Source organism: Herpailurus yagouaroundi, unplaced genomic scaffold, assembly GCF_014898765.1.
Source record: "Herpailurus yagouaroundi ecotype Mexico unplaced genomic scaffold, PumYag 182, whole genome shotgun sequence".
In the NCBI taxonomy this organism is placed as follows: Eukaryota; Metazoa; Chordata; class Mammalia; order Carnivora; family Felidae; genus Herpailurus; species Herpailurus yagouaroundi.
Window position 1 is genome coordinate 20,548,529 of NW_024412413.1, and position 19,938 is coordinate 20,568,466.

The following is a 19,938-nucleotide window of genomic DNA, read 5'->3' on the forward strand; positions in this document are numbered from 1 at the left end:
CAGAGAGAGGACTATGTGAAGACATAGGGAGTACATGGCCATCTACAAGCCAAGGAGAGGAGCTTGCAACAGATCCTTCCCCCACAGCCCTCAGAAGAAATCAACTCTGCCAATGCTTTGATCTCAGACTTTTAGCTTCCAGAAATGTGAGCACCTAAATTTCTGTTGTTTAAGACACTCAGTATGTGGTACTTTGTTATGGCAGCCCCAGCAAATGGTTACCCTGGGTTATCCATGAAGAAGTCATGTAGCAAGCTGGGGATTTTCTGCACAGCTATCTGAGCATGACAGGCTAGAATAAGAGGCATTTAGCCACTTCTACCCATGAGGCCTCTTGAGGAGTGGTTTCTGCTCACTGTTCACAGACTTGAGGTAATACTTCTGAGTCTGTGCAGCTCTGGGCACTGTGCAGGGCTCTGGAGAGCTCAAAGGAACATTTCCTTGGAGTTCTCTTATGAGGGTTGCTTCCATGTACCTAGAGTTGTAAAACTAATACTCTCTGCTGAAGTAAAGAAAATGGATACTGTTTAAGAAAACTAAACAAATCTTACTACTAATTATTCTGATGTCTCTACCTACAAGTGATGCTTTGCAATCAAAATGTTTTCTTTCTTTCTTTAAGTTTATTTATTTATTTTGAAAGTGAGGGGGGAGGGGCAGAGAGAGAGAGAGGAAGAGAGAAAGAATCCCAAGCAGGCTCCATCCTGTTCGCTTGGAGCCCAATGCAGGGCTTGAACTCACAAACTGTGAGATCATGACCTGAGCCAAAACTAAGAGTCAGATGGTTAACCAACTGAGGCATCCAGGCACCGTGTCTTTTCTTTCTTTTAAATTCTGCTAGTTTTTATACTACCTGAAGTTTTTTGCAAAGACGGGTATTGAAATGCTTTGTGAAGAAACCTAACTTCTGTCAGCACAGAGTGATATACTCAGGGGGACTGCGTGTTTGGTTGATTGGCTTTTTGAAAAATTCTGAGGTAAATAATACAAACCTCCTCTTCTTCCCAGTCTATCAAATCCCAGTCATAAGCAATTACTGCTCGCCTTCTTTTCCAAAACTCCAGGAAAACTGTTGCTGGAACAAGCAGAGAAAGACAAAGACGTTTTTGAATAAAACAATGCTGTTAACTGTCACTGAATAATGAAGTCATTGCAGAGAATGACAGTTGTTTGTGTAAGCATCCTTGAATATCAGAATTTCTAGCTAGCCCCCATTTAACAAGGACCACTTCTGAGAATTACTAAGTTTGTGTCAAACATAATGAAAAATTAGCTATTTCATTTAGAATTATATTAAGCTGATTTCCAAGTTGAGGCAGAACAGACTTATTAGAATGACAAAGCTCCTGGTATACAAGAATACAGAAAACTAGTTTACCAGAATCTCTCTTATTGATAAGAGTATTTATTTTTATTTTTTTTTATTTTTTTTATTTTTTTATTTTTTTATTTTTTTAAAATTTTTTTTCAACATTTATTTATTTTTGGGACAGAGAGAGACAGGGCATGAACGGGGGAGGGGCAGAAAGAGAGGGAGACATAGAATCGGAAACAGGCTCCAGGCTCTGAGCCATCAGCCCAGAGCCTGACGCAGGGCTCGAACTCACGGACCGCAAGATCATGACCTGGCTGAAGTCGGACACTTAACCGACTGCACCACCCAGGCGCCCCATGAGTATTTATTTTTAAAAGTGAGGAGCAGGTAGGGGCATAAAAGCAAAAATAAAACTTAGCAGTTCACATGGATTTGACTGGCAGTGATTTCTTGTCTGCCAAATCGTCCTCACCACAATAGCTATGTAAAATGTATTTTGCTGTTTTACTGAAAGAAGCTCTTTTACCCTTTTTCTCCAAACTATTTCTTGGTTGTCACATTAAAGGAAAAAGTGTGCAAATTCTAAGAACCTTTTTCAACAAGGTGTGGGGTAGCTGGCCTTTCCACCCAGGGAAATCTGGAGGTTATCCTCATTCAACCAAAGTAACTTTCTACTCAATTCAGTTAAAAATTATCTGCCAAAATCAATTATTGAGCATTATACAATGACAGAGAGGAAAGAAAAATAATCAAGACATAATCTTGCTGCCTTGTAAGTCATAAGCTAAATGATAGGAGACACACACACACACACACACACACACACACTCAAACTTTGAGGATGAATGCAACTAAGGATATTACAGAGACACCCAGGACACAGAATTGGTAGATCGATCTCTCTCTCTCTCTCTCTCTCTCTCTCTCTCTCTCTCTCTCTCTCGCCTTGCTGTGTACTTAAGAATTACAGAGGCTGGGGCGCCTGGGTGGCGCAGTCGGTTAAGCGTCCGACTTCAGCCAGGTCACTATCTCGCGGTCCGTGAGTTTGAGGCCCGCGTCGGGCTCTGGGCTGATGGCTCAGAGCCTGGAGCCTGTTTCCGATTCTGTGTCTCCCTCTCTCTCTGCCCCTCCCCCATTCATGCTCTGTCTCTCTCTGTCCCAAAAAATAAATAAACGTTGAAAAAAAAATTAAAAAAAAAAAAAAGAATTACAGAGGCAAGGGCTAAGAGCCAAGCTGGTGAGCAGGATTTTCTAAAGCAGGCCTGTTATGTTAACTATTTTCTCTACACTTGTTCTGCCTTACCAAATTATCTTGTCTTTGCATGGGGTCCCTGGGACAATTCTTTTATTAGGTCCTCTGGACTCTCAAGCAAATGGCACTGGCTAAAGACTTTATCTCTTTTTTTGTCTCCGGAGTGTCCCCTGGTCTTGAAGAGAAAAAGCAGCCAGTCCTTGAATATGTGGTTATTCTTCATTAAAAGTCAGGACTGTATTCTGTGGCCTCAGAGAGGCTTGATGGGGGACCATTCTGAAAAGCCTAAGGCCACAGGATACATATCCAATCTGTCTTCCTGGCTATTGCTACTCTCACCAAAACCTACCAACGCATCTGTGGTTCTCACCTAGAGGAACTGACTTCTAAGACACACCAGTGGCTGTCAGAAATATTCCACCACCTTTCTTCCCCCCAGTATGTGCTGAACTCTGCATGGAGGAGAGAGAAACTCTAACAAGGAATTCCCTTTTGTGGCTAATAATCCTCTCCTCCCTTCCATTCTAGAACTTGGGAGGATTAGAAGAAGTTAGTTGCTTGCACAATTGCCAATCTTTTGTGTTTTTGTGTGAAAATGAATCTGGGGAAGAATCTGCTTCTGCATTTGAGGAATCTGCATCTGAGGAAGAACTTCTTACCATGAACTACGTTATAATTGAATATTAGGTTGTCTCCTTCAAGGAAAAGCTTCAATTTCATAACCTCCCCCTCTTTTTTTAAATCCCATATCCTTACTATTCCATGATTTAAATCGCTTTGTCTAAATACTCACAGCCCTGGGAGCCCAATGTACTTTGATTGTGTCCAGTTATATGCTGCCTTACATCAGAGTTCACATTTTCCTCTTTGTCTCCTTTGAAGCTGGCTTGTTGTTAATATATCTCTTTTGTCTTATACTACTATAGCACTCAGTACTATATGTTTGATTAAGAAGTATTCTTGGAGGATCCTCGGAAGATGGCAGCATAGGAGGACGCTGGGTTCACTGCGCGTCCTGCTCATCACTTAGATTCCACCTACACCTGCCTAAATAACCCAGAAAACCACCAGAAGACTAGCAGAATGGAGTCTCCGGAGCCAAGCGCAGACGAGAGGCCCACGGAAGAGGGTAGGAAGGGTGGAGAGGCGGTGCGCGCTGCATGGACTGGCAGGAGGGAGCAGGGCAGAGGGGCTGCACGCAGGCCAAGTAGAGCCCCCGATTCTGGCTTGCAAAAGCGGAGGGGCCAGATGGAGTGTGTTCTGACAGCAAGCGGGACTTAGCATTTGGGAGGTCATAACTTAACAGCTCTGCTCGGAAAGCGGGAAGGCCGGAGGACAAAGGGAGGGAGAGTTGCTGAGCCCCAGGACAACAGAGCTCAGTTTGGCAGGGAACAAAGGCGCTCGCCAGCGCCATCTCCCTCCATCCCCCAGCCAAAATCCCAAAGGGAACCAGTTCCTGCCAGGGAACTTGCTTGCTCCACACAAACACCCAACTCTGTGCTTCTGCGGAGCCACCCCTCCAGCAGCGGGTCTGACTCCCTCCCGCTGCCACAGGGCCCCTCCTGAAGTGGATCACCTAAGGAGAAGAGAGCTAAGCCTGCCCCTCCTGCCCCGTGCACCTTGCCTACCCACCCCAGCTAATACAGATCCCCAGCACCACAAGCCTGGCAGTGTGCAAGTAGCCCAGACAGGCCACGCCACCCCACAGTGAATCCCGCCCCTAGGAGAGGGGAAGAGAAGGCACACACCAGTCTGACTGCGGCTCCAGCGGTGGGCTGGGGGCAGACATCAGGGCTGACTGCAGCCCCGCCCACCAACTCCAGTTATATACCACAGCACAGGGGAAGTGCCCTGCAGGTCCTCACCACTCCAGGGACTATCCAAAATGACCAAACGGAAGAATTCCCCTCAAAAGAATCTCCAGGAAATAACAACAGCTAATGAACTGATCAAAAAGGATTTAAATAATATAACAGAAAGTGAATTTAGAAAAATAGTCATAAAATTAATCGCTGGGCTTGAAAACAGTATAGAGGACAGCAGAGAATCTCTTGCTACAGAGATCAAGGGACTAAGGAACAGTCAGGAGGACCTGAAAAACGCTTTAAACAACATGCAAAATAAAATGGAAATGACCACGGCTCGGATTGACGAGGCAGAGGAGAGAATAGGTGAACTAGAAGATAAAATTATGGAAAAAGAGGAAGCTGAGAAAAAGAGAGATAAAAAAATCCAGGAGTATGAGGGGAAAATTAGAGAACTAAGTGATACACTAAAAAGAAATAATGTATGCATAATTGGTATCCCAGAGGAGGAAGAGAGAGGGAAAGGTGCTGAAGGGGTACTTGAAGAAATAATAGCTGAGAACTTCCCTGAACTGGGGAAGGAAAAAGGCATTGAAATCCAAGAGGCACAGAGAACTCCTTTCAGATGTAACTTGAATCGATCTTCTGCACGACATATCATAGTGAAACTGGCAAAATACAAGGATAAAGAGAAAATTCTGAAAGCAGCAAGGGATAAATGTGCCCTAACATATAAAGGGAGACCTATAAGACTCGTGACTGACCTCTCTATTGAAACTTGGCAGGCCAAAAAGGTATGGCAGGAGATCTTCAATGTGATGAACAGAAAAAATATGCAGCCGAGAATCCTTTATCCAGCAAGTCTGTCATTTAGAATAGAAGGAGAGATAAAGGTCTTTGCAAACAAACAAAAACAAAAAAAAAACAAACAAAAACAAAAACAAAGGAATTCGTCACCACTAAACCAGCCCTACAAGAGATCCTAAGGGGAATCTTGTGAGACAAAGTACCAGAGACATCGCTACAAGCATAAAACATACAGACACCACAATGACTCTAAACCCGTATCTTTCTATAATAACACTGAATGTAAATGGATTAATGCACCAACCAAAAGACATAGGGTATCAGAATGGATAAAAAAAACAAGACCCATCTATTTGCTGTCTACAAAAGACTCATTTTAGACTGGAGGACACCTTTAGATTGAGAGTGAGGGGATGGAGAACTATTTATCATGCTACTGGAAGCCAAAAGAAAGCTGGGGTAGCCATACTTATATCAGACAAACTAGACTTTAAATTAAAGGCTGTAACAAGAGATGAAGAAGGGCATTCTATAATAATTACAGGGTCTATCCATCAGGAAGAGCTAACAGTTATAAATGTCTGTGTGCCAAATACAGGAGCCCCCAAATATATAAAACAATTACTCATAAACATAAGCAACCTTATTGATAAGAATGTGGTAATTGCAGGGGACTTTAACACTCCACTTACAGAAATGGATAGATCATCTAGACACACGGTCAATAAAGAAACAAGGGCCTGAATGATACATTGGATCAGATGGACTTGACAGATATATTTAGAACTCTACATCCCAAAGCAACAGAATATACTTTCTTCTCGAGTGCACATGGAACATTCTCCAAGATAGATCATATACTAGACCACAAAAGAGCCCTTCATAAGTATACAAGAATTGAAATCATACCATGCATACTTTCAGACCACAATGCTATGAAGCTTGAAATCAACCACAGGAAAAAGTCTGGAAAACCTCCAAAAGCATGGAGGTTAAAGAACACCCTACTAAAGAATGAGTGGGTCAACCAGGCAATTAGAGAAGAAATAAAAAAATATATGGAAACAAACGAAAATGAAAATACAACAATCCAAATGCTTTGGGATGCAGCGAAGGCAGTCCTGAGAGGAAAATACATTGCAATCCAGGCCTATCTCAAGAAACAAGAAAAATCCCACATACAAAATCTAACAGTACACCTAAAGGAAATAGAAGCAGAACAGCAAAGGCAGCCTAAACCCAGCAGAAGAAGAGAAATAATAAAGATCAGAGCAGTAATAAACAATATAGAATCTAAAAAAACTGTAGAGAAGATCAACGAAACCAAGAGTTGGTTTTTTGAAAAAATAAACAAAATTGACAAACCTCTAGCCAGGCTTCTCAAAAAGAAAAGGGAGATGACCCAAATAGATAAAATCATGAATGAAAATGGAATTATTACAACCAATCCCTCAGAGATACAAACAATTATCAGGGAATACTATGAAAAATTATATGCCAACAAATTGGACAACCTGGAAGAAATGGACAAATTCCTAAACACCCACATTCTTCCAAAACTCAATCAGGAGGAAATAGAAAGCTGGAACAGACCCATAACCAGCGAAGAAATTGAATCGGTTATCAAAAATCTCCCAACAAATAAGAGTCCAGGACCAGATGGCTTCCCAGGGGAGTTCTACCAGACATTTAAAGCAGAAATAATACCTATCCTTCTCAAGCTATTCCAAGAAATAGAAGGGGAAGGAAAACTTCCAGACTCATTCTATGAAGCCAGTATTACTTTGATTCCTAAACCAGACAGAGACCCAGTAAAAAAAGAGAACTACAGGCCAATATCCCTGATGAATATGGATGTAATAATTCTCAATAAGATACTAGCAAATTGAATTCAACAGCATATAAAAAGAATTATTCACCATGATCAAGTGGGATTCATTCCTGGGATGCAGGGCTGGTTCAACATTCGCAAATCAATCAACGTGATACATCACATTAATAAAATAAAAGAGAAGAACCATATGATCCTGTCAATCGATGCAGAAAATGCCTTTGACAAAATTCAGCAACGTTTCTTAATAAAAACCCTTGAGAAAGTCGGGATAGAAGGAACATACTTAAACATCATAAAAGCCATTTATGAAAAGCCTACAGCTAACATCATCCTCAATGGGGAAAAACTGAGAACTTTTTCCCTGAGATCAGGAACACGACAGGGATGCCCACTCTCACCGCTGTTGTTTCACATAGTGTTGGAAGTTCTAGCATCAGTAATCAGACAACAAAAGGAAATCAAAGGCATCACAATTGGCAAAGATGAAGTCAAGCTTTCCCTTTTTGCAGATGACATGATACTATACATGGAAAATCCGATAGACTCCACCAAAAGTCTGCTAGAACTGATACATGAATTCAGCAAAGTTGCAGGATACAAAATCAATGTACAGAAATCAGTTGCATTCTTATACACTAACAATGAAGCAACAGAAAGACAAATAAAGAAACTGATCCCATTCACAATTGCACCAAGAAGCATAAAATACCTGGGAATAAATCTAACCAAAGATATAAAAGATCTGTATGCTGAAAACTATAGAAAGCTTATGAAGGTAGTTGAAGAAGATTTAAAGAAATGGAAAGACATTCCCTGCTCATGGATTGGAAGAATAAATATTGTCAAAATGTCAATACTACCCAAAGCTATCTACACATTCAATGCAATCCCAATCAAAATTGCACCAGCATTCTTCTCGAAACTAGAACAAGCAATCCTAAAATTCATATGGAACCACAAAAGGCCCCGAATAGCCAAAGTAATTTTGAAGAAGAAGACCAAAGCAGGAGGCATCACAATCCCAGACTTTAGCCTCTACTACAAAGCTGTCATCATCAGGACAGCATGGTATTGGCACAAAAACAGACACATAGACCAGTGGAATAGAATAGAAACCCCAGGACTAGACCCACAAACGTATGGCCAACTCATCTTTGACAAAGCAGGAAAGAACATCCAATGGAAAAAAGACAGTCTCTTTTACAAATGGTGCTGGGAGAACTGGACAGCAACATGTAGAAGGTTGAAACTAGACCACTTTCTCACACCATTCACAAAAATAAACTCAAAATGGATAAAGGACCTGAATGTGAGACAGGAAACCATCCAAACCCTAGAGGAGAAAGCAGGAAAAGACCTCTCTGACCTCAGCCGTAGCAATCTCTTACTCGACACATCCCCAAACGCAAGGGAGTTAAAAGCAAAAATGAATTACTGGGACCTTATGAAGATAAAAAGCTTCCGCACAGCAAAGGAAACAACCAACAGAACTAAAAGGCAACCAACGGAATGGGAAAAGATATTTGCAAATGACATATTGGACAAAGGGCTAGTTTCCAAAATCTATAAAGAGCTCACCAAACTCCACACCCGAAAAGCAAATAACCCAGTGAAGAAATGGGCAGAAAACATGAATAGACACTTCTCTAAAGAAGACATCCGGATGGCCAACAGGCACATGAAAAGATGCTCAACGTCGCCCTCATCAGGGAAATACAAATCAAAACCACACTCAGATATCACCTCACGCCAGTCAGAGTGGCTAAAATGAACAAATCAGGAGACTATAGATGCTGGAGAGGATGTGGAGAAAAGGGAACACTCCTGCACCGTTGGTGGGATTGCAAATTGGTGCAGCCACTCTGGAAAACAGTGTGGAGGTTCCTCAGAAAATTAAAAATAGACCTACCCTATGACCCAGCAATAGCACTGCTAGGAATTTACCCAAGGGCTCCAGGAGTACTGATGCATAGGGGCACTTGTACCCCAATGTTCATAGCAGCACTCTCAACAATAGCCAAATTATGGAAAGAGCCTAAATGTCCATCAACTGATGAATGGATAAAGAAATTGTGGTTTATATACACAATGGAGTACTACAGGGAAATGAGAAAGAATGAAATATGGTCCTTTGTAGCAACGTGGATGGAACTGGAGAGTGTGATGCTAAGTGAAATAAGCCATACAGAGAAGGACAGATACCATATGTTTTCACTCTTATGTGGATCCTGAGAAACTTAACAGAAACCCATGGGGGAGGGGAAGGAAAAAAATAGAGGTTAGAGTGGGAGAGAGCCAAAGCATAAGAGACTCTTAAAAACTGAGAACAAACTGAGGGTTGATGGGGGGGTGGGAGGGAGGGGAGGGTGGGTGATGGGTATTGAGGAGGGCACCTTTTGGGATGAGCACTGGGTGTTGTATGGAAACCAATTTGACAATAAATTTCATATATTGAAAAAAAAGAAGTATTATTTCTTTTATGGGTTGATCCTCAAAACACTTAAAACTCTGCTATACGGAATCCTTCCTATAAAAATTTGGTCTAAAAATATCTCTTTTTTTCAAAGCATCAGAAGGCTTAACTTTACTTCTAGCATTTTGAACTCCTTAGATTCCTATCTATACTTCTATGGAGATAATGGTTTTTCAAAAACAAGGTATGACCAGTTTTCCTGGGTGTCAAGGAGTCACACCAACTATAGAAAAAGCCCCCACTACCAGCCCAGGATGCAAGGCTCCTAATGACCCTGCCTGTGCCTAACTCTCTCTGCCCTAACTTGCACCCTAGACTCCAGGGTAACTCACCAGCAGTTTTCACACCTGAGCTATTGCATAACCTTCTTAGCTTTGCCCACACTATTTCTTCAGCTTATAATGTTCTTCCCTATTTGAGTCTACTTAGCCAACTCCTACTCTTGCTTCCAGATTTGGCCCTATGTGTTCTGCAACCACTCCCTTTGAACCTTCTCTAAACCCATGCTGAGTTGTGCAGATAACTCTAGGTCAGTGGTGAGCACAGGATTCAGCACTTAAAAAACAATAGAAAAATTGGATAGTTTCTACCACTAGCTTGTGGGCTTCTTGAGAATAAGGGCTAAATCTTTGCTGTCTTTATCTCTATATCCCCAGGGTTCATCACAGTAACTAAATCTACAGAGGCACAGTAAATGTACAGTTGACATGCTGTCATGAAAATGAGAATAATATGGCAAATTACTCTTATTTATCTAAACCTTTAAGGCATTATGGTATATGTTTGAAAAATATGCAACTATATCTTGTGAGTGTTTTTATATATCAGTGTCAGTTAAATAAATAATAACTTACTAAGATGAAAAGTTGAAACGTTTGTGTTTCTCTTTTGCCTTGAAATAAAATATCATTCTGTTCTAATTAACACTCTCACTATTTGGTTGCATGGACCCTGTGGCAAAGACTACCTATTGTCCTCTAAGACGCATTCTTGCCTTGTTCCACAGTAAAAGGACTGCTGCTGATGTCATGGCTGCCCATTATACTGTATTTCCCAGATGTCCTCGCTGTTAGATATGGCCAGAGAACACTTCTCACTGGTGGAGTGTGAACAGAAGTAATGTGATGTATGTCACTTACCTGTCGGTATCTTAAGATATTCTTTTTACCCTTTTGGATAGGTGGAACCCAAGAGACTCAGCTGAGACCATGCAAATGTTGCCAAGGCCTGGGGGATGACCAACAACTTGTGTGCAGGACTATGAGTCCCTGAGTGACCACGTAGAGCTATCTGCCAGCCTGGAATGCTTCTCCCATTTAATCACTGACATTGCATGAGGCACGAAGATGAAAAAAAAAACTTATGAGTTACTTCCCTTACAGATTTTAGGTAGGGCAGTATCAAGCCACAATATCTGAAGCTTTATTAGTTTTAGTTATAAGACAGACTTTTGCATGCTCTCTTCTCTCTTCTACTCTGTAATACTCTGTACTACTATCTAACCTACCCACAAATGAAACTCATCTGAGATATTAACATCAATCCCAAATAACAATCTTCTCACAACATTAGTTGACACATTAGAAAAATCTGAGACTTCTGCCTTTTAAGTACCAGTAGGGTCAAGGTTAGTGTTCAGGTAGGTTTGTTTTCATATAGCAGAACACCATTGGCTCGGAATTGTACACAGTTGAGAAGGTTGTCACATGAGCCCATAAAGGACACAAAAGGATGTAACAGTGTTCTGTGGGCCATGTTATGATCATTTCTTTAAATAGAATACTTATTATCAATTTCAAATCAATTTGTGTCAGACTTCTATGCATTTACCAAAAACCATTTCTTATCTTTCTAGGCATAGTTAGATTACATTTCCTGGCCTTTATTACAGTTAGATGTAGCCAAGTTTTGGAAAATGGAAAGGAAGTAGAAGTGACATATGTCAGCTTGGGACTAAATAATTAGGAAGTAAGTTTATCATCTCTATGTTTCTTTACTCCTTTTGAGGGATGAATGGAGAGGACTCTAAGGATCCCACCCAGGATACAGCCACAAAATAAAAGGAACCTGGGTACTTAAATGACCACATAGAAGGCTGACAACCAGAAACACCTGGTTGAGCTTCATGTGCATGGGTTCTATTAAACATCTAGGTTTTGTTTTTTTGTGTATTTTGGCAATTAACTTTAGTCATCCTGATACAGGTTTTTTTTTTTTTGAAAGTATAACCATGGTAAACATTTTGCAAATAGGAAGAAAAAACCCACTGAGTTTCTATTTTTTGTCACCTTCTTAAGGCATTTAGAGAGTCTTATGCAGGAAAATCTCTCCTTTAAGCTGCATACCTTGGGTTCCATAACAGGGTTGAAATACTATACTATTTAGTCACTGTACAGTAAAAATTTATTACATGTTAGGTACTATGTTTTATTTTCTAAAAAGTCTGTCCAGGTTGGTATTATTTTCATTATCCTATGAATAAGAAATCTGAAGTTGAAGAGGAGTCACATGGCTAGTAAATGACAGAACTGGGATTTGGCCCTAATATGCCTTTTTTTTGTGGGGGGCGGGGAGCTTAAAACAGCAAATTTATTCTGTTACAGTTCTAGAGGTTAGAAGTTCAAAATCAGGTGTTGCCAGGGTTAGTTCCTACTGGAGGCTCTGAGGGAGAGCATCTTCTATGCCTCTCTTCTTAGTGCCTGGGTAATCTTTGGCATCCCTTGGCTTGTGAAGGCACTGTTCCAATCTCCCTCCCTGTCTTCATATGGCATTCTACCCTGTGTCTGTCTTTACATTTTCTCTTCTTGTAAAGACACCAGTCATACTGGGAATCCATTATGGCCTTATCTTAACTTGATTATATCTTCAAAGACCCTATTTCCAAGTAAAGTCACTTGCACAGGTGCTGGGGGCTAGGACTTAAATATATCTTTTTGGAGAACACAATTCAACCCATAGCAGGGTTATTTGGGCTATCACAATGACTAGGAGCAACTGACATTTAGGGTAAGAGCCAGAGGTGCTATCTGGTCCATTAGCTAGAAGGTCACAGTCTAATCTGGGACTTCTAATTTCTATTGAATCAAGAAGAGCCAAAAAGAAAGCACTTTGCTGAAACCATAGGATCACTTTGCTGAAACAGTTATAAAAACCAAAGTACCATACCTCGAGTTATAGCTTTACTGTGAGAGCCTGACATTAATCTCTATCCTTCCTGTAGATCTATTCTTTTCTTCTGTAGACCTGAAAAAACCCACATTTATTCCCAAAGCTGCTAGGGATACATGCTACCAGTATTTGCCCTTTGGTAACATAACAGGTATACAGAGGCATAATTTGATTCTTCATTTTGAAAATTTCTACCCTGGAAGTCCAGAGGAGAATTGTGTCTAATGCCACAATATAATTATAAAGGCATGTTTACTTCTTTTTTGAGAAAAACAAGGGCTTAAACATCCTAGAGTCTAACTTCCTTCCTTAACTTGTCAAAAGATTATTATATATTTGTATAAAAACAAGAAATGAACTGTGGTCAGCAATAAACTTGGCAGTAGATAGGGAAAGGAAAGAATTATTTTTATTTCAGAAAAGCGACCTTCTGTCTGATGACTCAAAGCATTTTCAGAAACCTGGTTAACGTGATTCTCTTCCTAGGAAATTAGAATGAACTTCCTTCATACACATAGTCATTTTTCTCCAAATTCTAATTTCCTTCTTTTTAAAAAGTGAAATGGATAATACTAACAGATTTAATTATCTCTGTCCTTTATAACTTTCTGAGAATGTTCATTTGAAGAAGGTACAGAGGAGTTACAAGGATGCTTCCCAAGAACTTAGAAGTAGAGGAATGAGGTCATCTCCTGAGAAGTTAACTTGTAAAATCTACACATATTGAATGAGCTTAGTGAGGAGTCACAAACTCAAATGCTAAAATGACCAGACCATTACAAAACCTACAAGAGTAAACCACACAATTGGGAGTGGTAGGGAATGAGACCAGTTGGAGTGTGTGTGCACCATATGAAGTGGTAGGTGTTCTTCAGTTTCCATTGACTACACTGTGGCTAGATTTTCAAATTTTTCAAAAGTTCAAGGATCTGGCCACAATGTCTCTTCATGTGAACTATCTCAGTTTCAAAGTAATACTTAATTTGTATATTTTTAAAATTGGTGACGACCAGAGTATTTTTATCGGTTGCTAATTTGCAACATCTGAGGTGGGTCATTGGCAATAATAATGCAAGTGAATGTAAACAAGTGACTAGAGAATTTGTGAAACTCCCCAACATACAAGATAAGGTTAATCTCAGAATCCAGGAAAAACAGGAACGTGACTATATTTTAAGAAGTTGAAGTTTAATTATTGGTATTAGAAACTTTCTGGAGAAAGTCAATGTATCCAGATAGTCAACCTGTAAGTTAAGAAAAACAAGGGTCTAAGAATATAAATTTTGCAGAGTTTGATCTAATGGAGGATATTAGAAGGGTGTCCTGACATAAACCAGTCTCTAGGGGTGTTTTTTGAAATGGAATAAAGATGACTAATTCAGCAGAAAAAAATAGTTCTTGTGTCCCTCTTCCATTCATTTAACAGTTATTAATTGCACTCTTTTGATGTGCCAGGAATTTTGCCAGCTGCACTGATTTCCAAGCTCAAACACCATATAATGATTAATCTAGCTTCCTAAGTATCCTGATACAGGAAGAAAATGCCCTAGATGGTCATTATAAAAAATATTCTCTATAATATACTTGCATTTTCATATTCTGGATAATGTACTAGTGCTTGCAGAGTTTATAAGAGGTGTCTGTTTGTCCAAGTGCAATTAGCTCTGGGTAGTCCAACAGTGTTTCTGAACTAGTAAAAATGAGGAGACACCATGGATAATGGCAGTTTTCCAAAGTAACCAAAATTCTCTGACACCCTGCCTGAGTGTATGCTTCCCTTCTATAAAAAGCCATCAAGCTACAGGTGACTGCAATTTTTTGTTTCTACCCATTGGACTAACTGCTTCAATATAAGAGACAACTTTTTTCAGCACTGGACAGCAGATAGTGCAGCACTGTGATCTCTGAGAGAAAAATAAGTGAGGTAAGCTTTAGGATGGCACCAGCTCATTGTTTGGAGGCCATTTTCAGGTGGAGGAACCCAAACCAAGCCTAGTGGTCTTACTGAGCTTGAGAGATTAGAGTGGAGAAAGTGAAGTGGCACGAGTTTGTGGGGCACAGTACCAGAGAGAAAGGAGCTGATATTGAAAGAAAGATCAAGGTATCAGCAATGAAGTCCCTTCTGCTCTTGACATGCATGGGGTGAAACTACATGAGGTGGCTTGTTGGTAGATAAAGAATCCTCAGAATTCACAGAGGGCTAAAAGAAGTTTACCATCTCACTAGTCAGAGTACAGAGATGTTGCAACACATAGAATTTTATGAGAGGCCTCATAAAGGCTGTCTCCTAGTAGTGGGTCTCTGGATCTATCCTAACAAGCTAAAAACAAATCTCAAGAGAATCTAGCTGGGATGCAAGTAAGTTAACTACATACCTGAATAAAGTCCAACGCTAAAGAAACACAACAAAAAAACAAAATTCAACACTTCTCAGTATTTAATAAAACCACCAGACAGGGGTGCCTGGGTGGCTCAGTTGGTTAAAAGTCTGACTCCTTCATTTTGGCTCAGGTCACGATCTCATGGTTCATGAGTTGCAGCCTGGCATTATTCCATCAATGTGGAGCCTGCTTGGGATTTTCTGTCTCCCTCTCCCTCTCCCCCTCACCCACTCACATATTCTCTCTACCCCCTCCTTCCCTTCTCTCTCTCTCTCTCTCAAAAATAAATGAACATTTAAAAAATTTTACCAGACATACAAATAAGCAGGAAAATAAAACCTATAAGCAGGAGAATATTCAATCAATCCCAGGGAAACAGCCCAGAACTGACAGAAATGATAGAACAAAGATGATAAAACAACTGTTATAAGTATACTTTGTCAAGAAGGGAGATGAAAACATGAACACAATGAGGAGACTAATACCAGGCATACAAAGACCCAACTGACTGAGATATGGGATGGAGAATCTAAGTTATGGAAAGAAAAATACACTGGATAGAATTAACAGATTGGACCGTTCAGAAGATTCAGTGAATCTTAAGACAAACCAATAGGAACAATCCAAAAAGTATAGACAACACAAAGAGTAAAAAAGACTGGAATATGTGAACAACGCATTAAGTGACCTGTAGGACAGTATTGAGTGGTCTAGCATACATTCACATAATCGGAGACTGTGACAATATGATTCTGGAAAAATTTAAAAATTTGATAAAAATTACAAAATTACTGATCCAAATTAAATGAACCCTAATTATAAGAAAGACAAAGAAAATGACACCAAAACACATCTCAATCAAATTCCTGAGAATAAAAAATAAAAATCTTTAAAGCAAATACAAAGGAGGAAAATCTTTTATAGGAAAAAAAAAGAATGTCAGCGACATCTTATAAAAAACTATGCAAGCCTTCATACGATGGAAAGGCATCCCTTAAGGCAATGTTTTTCAATCTGGACACAACTGACACTGTGTCAACTGTTTTGAAAATGTAAGTCATTATTCTACATCAAAACATTCCATATGTTAGTGGTACTTTAGTCTTCACTTGTAGATGAGAATGCTGAGATAGAAGTGTCAGATGACTTTCCAAAAGAAACTCAAATAGGCCATGTGACTTCAGAAAAAGAAAGATTATAAATTTAGCAGTGTTTCTCAAACTCACCATCAACGATGTCTTAGAACATTTAATTCCTCCTTGAGGGTGGGGATTGTTGTTCTGTGCATTGTATGATGTTTAGCAGCATCCCTGGCCTCTATGCATTAGATCAAAATGCCAGTAGCACTCCCTTCTGTCAGTTGTGACAACCAAAAATGTGTCTGCACATTGTCTAATGTCTCTTGAGAGGCAAAAATAACTCCTAATTGAGAACATGTGCTCTAATGTATTTAAAGGTAAAAAGAAAACCCTTCCAACTTAGAATTTTACATCCAGCAAAGTATCTTTAAAAAGTTAAAATGAAGCAAAGATATTTTTAGACCTTAAAAATCAGAGAAAATTCATCACTAACAGCCTTGCATTATAAGAAACTTTAAAGGAAGTTCTTCAAGCAGAAGGAAATGACACCAGATGGAAATCTGGATTGATACAAACATAGGAAGATCACATAAAACAAGCAGGGGCTCCTGGGTGGCTCAGCTGGTTAAGTGTCCTACTCATGAATTTGGCTGAGGTTATGATCTCATGGTGTGTGAAACTGAGCCCTACATCAGGCTCCATGCTGATAGCATGGAGCCTGCTTGGGATTCTCTGTCTCCCTCTCTCTCTGGCCCTCTCCCACTCTCTCTCTCTCTCTCTCTCTCTCTCTCTCTCTCAAAACAAAAAATAATAAAAAAAACAAATAACTATATGGGTAAATAGAATTTTTTCCTCATTTCAATATCTTTAATAACTACCTGCTGAAAGCAAAAATAATAACAATGTATCAAGAGGTTTATAATATGTAGAAGAAAAAAATATAACAAGAATAGCAATAAGATGTAGGACAAAAATAGAAGTAAAATATATAGCAATAATACAAGGGACAGAAAATAAAAGGTAAAGTATACCTTTTTACAGTTCTTATACCACATGTGAAATAGCATTATATTATTTGAAAGTAGGCTGCTATAAATTAAAGGTGTATATTATAAATCCTTGAATAACCATTATAAGATTAAAACAAGATAGCTAATAAATCAACAGAGACAAAACTAAATCATGAAAATATCTAATTAATTAAAAAGGAGAGAAAAAGAAAATAAAACAAAGGCTCATTAAACACATATAAATCAAATAAAAAGAAGGCATATTTAAACTAAATGTACTGATAATTATATTAAATGTAAATGGCATTAAAACTCTAATGAAAAAGCTGAGATTATTGGATTAGATAAAAAGTAAGACCTGTCTATATTTGATTTGATTTTTTATTTTTTAAAATTTACATCCAAATTAGTTAGCATATAGTGCAACAATGATTTCAGGAGTAGATTCCTTAATGCCCCTTACCAATTTAGCCCATTCCCCCTCTCACAACCCCTCTAGTAACCCTCAGTTTATTCTCCATATTTATGAGTCTCTTCTGTTTTGTCTCCCTCCCTGTTTTTATATTATTTTTTTCCCTTCCCTTATGTTCATATGTTTTGTCTCTTAAAGTCCTCATATGAGTGAAGATTTTTGAGTAAGACCTGTCTGTAAAAATAACACTGCAAATATAAAGACAGAGATAGGTAAATGTAAAGAAAATAAAAATATACCATACAAACTCAATTTAAGAAAGCCTAGGATGGCAATATTAATAGCAAAGTATACTTGAAAATAAGAAATACTCTCAGGAATAATGAGGGAAATTACATAATGACTACGGGGCTTCAAGTAAACATAAAAATCCTATATTTAAAATACATGAAACAAAATCTGATATAACTGAGAGGCAAACTAGATAAATCCACAAATAAATTTAGAATTAGTATAAATGTAGAAGACTAAAACAAGACTAATCACCCAAGTGGACCCAAACAAAACTTACAGAATGTACAACTTAACAACAGCATAAAATGTAGTCTTTTCAAATGTGCAGGGGACATTTGCTGAGATACTATACTGTGGGCTATAAAACAAATCTCAGTAAATGTAGTAGGATTTAAATAATACAAAATATGTTCTCTTAATTAAACTAGAAATCAATAGCAAGCAGATACCTAGAAAATCTCCCAAATATTTGGTAAGTAAACTATATACATCTATATAACTCATGGATCAAAGAGAAAGTCAGAAGGGAAATTAGAAAATATTCTTAATTCACGAAAAATGAAAATACAATGTGGAGGATGCAACTAAGGCAGTACTTAGAGGAAATTTATAGCATTAAACTCTTATATTTGAAAAGAAGAAAGGTCTTACATCAACAAAGTAGGCATTCACCTTAAGAAATTAAAAAAGAAGAGGAAACTAAACCTAAAGTAAGCATGAGAAATGTAAGATAACAGCATAAATAAAAAAACATAAAAACAATATAAAGACATCACTAACATTGAAAAGGTTCATTAAAAGATGAATATAATTGATAAACTTCTACACAGAATGAACAGGAAAACAAAAAAGACATGAACTACAATTTCAAGAATGAACAAAATGTATCACAAAAGATCCTACTGAAGGTAAAATATAAGAAATTATTAAGAACACATTTATGCCAATAAATTTGCAAGCTTAGATAAAATTACAGAGTCCTTGAAGACAGGAAGAAGTAGATAATCTAAAGAGCTCTCTATCTGTTAAGGAGATTACGTTCGTATTAAACATTTTCCTGCAAAGAAAACTCTAGGCCCAAGTGGCTTTACTGGTGAATTCTATCAAACATATAAGAAGTAATATCATTTTTATATAAACCTCTCCACAAACAGAAGAAAGGACACTTCTTAATTCACTCTTTGAGGCCAACATTACCTCAAAACTAAAAAATACACTGGAAGAAAATTAAAGACAACACTTACAAAAATAGATGCAAAAATCTTAAAAATATTTTAGCAAATCAAATACAGTAATATAGAAAAAAAGATAATACAGTTGACCCTTGAACAATACGGATTTGAACTGTGTGGGTTCACTTATACATGGGTTTTTTTTTTTTAATACCATACAGTACTCTAAATTTGTTTTCTATTGCTTATGATTTTTTTTATTTGAAAAAAAAATTTTTTAATGTTTATTTATTTTTGAGAGAGAGACAGAGTGCAAGCAGGGGAGAGGCAGAGAAGGAGGGAGACACAGAATCCGAAGCAGGCTCCAGGTTCTGAGCTGTCAGCACAGAGCCCAATGTGGGGTCCAAACTCACGAACCGTGAGATCATGACCTGGGCTGAAGTTGGAGGCTTAACCAACTGAGCCACCCAGGCACCTCATTTCCTTATGATTTTTAAATAATGTTTTCTTTCTCTAGCTTACATTATTGTAAGAATACAGTATATAACACATATAACATACAAAATTATTTATGTTTCTGTTATTGGTAAAGCTTCCAATCAACAGTAGCTATTAGTAAAGTTTTTGGGGAGTCAAAGATTTTCAACTGCATGGAGGTTGGTAAACCTAATCTCCACACTGTCAAGAGTCAACTATATATACAATAAAATGGGTTTATGCTAGGAATTCAATATCATTGTAGGTTTTGAAAGTGAATCAATTTAATTAATATATTAACTACCTTTTAAGAAACAGAATTATTGGGGCATCTGGGTGGCTCAGTCAGTTAAGCGGCCAACTTCTGCTCAGGCTTCATGATCTCATGGCTCAAAGGCTCATGAGTTCAAGCCCCACATCAGGCTCTGTGCTGACAGCCCAGAGCCTGGAGCCTGTTGC

At 38.6% G+C, this 19,938-nt stretch overlaps 1 protein-coding gene across 4 annotated transcripts in view; it reads right to left on the reverse strand.

Moving 5' to 3' along the window:
• ANO4 (anoctamin 4) overlaps positions 1-19,938 on the reverse strand; it is a 421,314-nt gene that overhangs the window by 59,432 nt on the left and 341,944 nt on the right. For all 4 annotated transcript variants that reach the window (XM_040491102.1, XM_040491101.1, XM_040491100.1 and 1 more), the window contains one exon: positions 993-1,075. In XM_040491102.1, the coding sequence (XP_040347036.1) occupies positions 993-1,075 (83 nt within the window). The remainder of the gene's footprint in view (positions 1-992; positions 1,076-19,938) is intronic.